General features: G+C 31.8%; 1 protein-coding gene across 2 annotated transcripts in view; it reads right to left on the bottom strand.

Moving 5' to 3' along the window:
- LOC119593471 (male-specific lethal 1 homolog) overlaps positions 1–2,128 on the bottom strand; it is an 18,979-nt gene that overhangs the window by 2,668 nt on the left and 14,183 nt on the right. For both annotated transcript variants that reach the window (XM_037942400.1, XM_037942401.1), the window contains one exon: positions 1,439–1,569. In XM_037942400.1, the coding sequence (XP_037798328.1) occupies positions 1,439–1,569 (131 nt within the window). The remainder of the gene's footprint in view (positions 1–1,438; positions 1,570–2,128) is intronic.

Below are 2,128 nucleotides of genomic sequence, written 5' to 3'. Positions count from 1 at the left end.
TATCGTAAATAGGTCTACTGTGCAAAAACTTACACAAGATCCAATTCTCCCAAATGAATTTGTTCTTACCAAAGTATGTAAAAATTCATGTGTATCTTTTATCTTTTGTACAATACCTTTACCTGTCGCTAAGACCATATTTGTCTTTAAAAAATATTCATCTATGTTATGAGGAGCACCCCAAACAGGTGGGAGAGAAATCTAAATGATGAGCTACCACCACATCTATTCTCCCAGTGCAATGTTTTCTGCAGTGAGATGATGCAATACTCATTCTCATTTCATGTTGGATGATGACTATTGTTGTGTAATTCTACTCTTGGAGGTGGAAAATTTTAGTTCAAACGATCCATGTCAACAACTAAGTAAAACAATTTCATAATCTAGTAGTATAAACAAAACTTAATGACAGAACTATTTAAATTTTAAAGATACTCAGGCAAATGAGTAAGATTTTGGCTTCCTGTGAGTTGCTAAAACAGATAAAACTGCTTCATTTCCCAAAGTCATAACTAAAATTAATTAAAATTATAACCTGTCCTATAATCATGGTATGGGAATCTTTTTTATTTCTCTAGTCATAACAACCCAGCATTCAATATTGCATTTGATTTCATGAAATGGACTGGAAATGTGTGTTTATCATTTGTTATAACAAATATCATAACATAATAAATATATAAACACTGTATCAGAAAAGCTATTTAGAAATTAACATATACTGGATCAACTATATAAACAATTCCTATTTATGCAAATATGTCTTTGAGCCCTATATCAATTATAATATGACCAAATAAATTACAAAACAGCTGTCTGTAACAATAGCTATATAATTAGAAGCTCAAAATCAACTACAAGTAACAAGTATGTTATCAGTGTCTACATATCTGGCCATTCAAATAGTACCTACACCTACTAATATATCACAAATAATAGTAATATTTTCTATACTTTCACAAAACTGGATGAACCATGGTTGCTAGAGCAAAGTGACTTAATTGTCTGATTCCTTCACTGCAACTATAATTGAATGTTAATTAACTGCACAGAGTAACTACTATACCATAAATATCTTTAAGCACCATTACCTACAACTGATTCTTATTAGACTATCTAATAATCAATGTACATCTACATCTAGCTTGTTTAAATTTCACTTATGCTTTACCTATTTATTTGCCCTTTTATAAATATCTAAATGACTTAATGAATGAGTGCTTTTGCCTATGTGCACATGTTTGTGCATGAATACATGTGTGAATATATCAATGTTTATGACTTTGTTCATGACAACTTGATGATAATTCAATTAACATCCAAAAACATATTCAGTATGGAAAATATCATTATCAAAATACAATCATAAAGCAAAATAGCATAAAGTAATTAGAAATGAAAACATGCACCAAACAACTGAACAGTTACAAATATCTACCTCTACTTGTGCCTGTAAGCATTCCTCCTCGGGATTGGGATCCTGAATGATGCCTCCGTAAGGCAGGTAGTAAGTCACACTGGTATTCAGGATACCATCACCTCTCACTGATCGTCCCATAGGAGGTTCACCTGTCAATTCACAACCTTTGTTAACTCTTCCTCAAGTCCATATGAACTAAGTTATTTGTTAAACACATTAACAGAACAATTACATAATATACACATACTTCAAAATCATCTATCAAATGCTGGTGTTCTGCATCCTATAGAACTCAATACATTCAAAGTAAAATAAATAACAAAAGCATCATTTACCTTCATATTGGTTCTTTTGATAATAGCATTATATCATGCAAAAAGAAGGAAATTAATTCATCAAACCTGATCACACTGCTCTTACTATCTGCCAACCAAAGTCAGATTGTGCCATTAGCACTCCCCCAGCCGTTGATATAAACATCATACAGGACAGTATAGTATGTCATTGTTTGATTGTACCAATTTTATGCCACATGAACACAAGAAAACATCCCTACTAAGCAATGTACAATATATTCTGTTTACATCAACCACACCTCCCACTTGTATTTACATATAAAGGGAATAAAACAGTGGTATTTAGAGTGCTAAAGCCATCCTCAACTAGACATGCATACTATCCAATATACATGAAAAAGGGAATAACCAT

The sequence above is a fragment of the Penaeus monodon genome, chromosome 32 (genome assembly GCF_015228065.2).
Source record: "Penaeus monodon isolate SGIC_2016 chromosome 32, NSTDA_Pmon_1, whole genome shotgun sequence".
NCBI classification, from domain to species: Eukaryota; Metazoa; Arthropoda; class Malacostraca; order Decapoda; family Penaeidae; genus Penaeus; species Penaeus monodon.
Note: the sequence above shows the minus strand (reverse complement) of the source record. Positions and strands in the feature narration are given on the sequence as shown.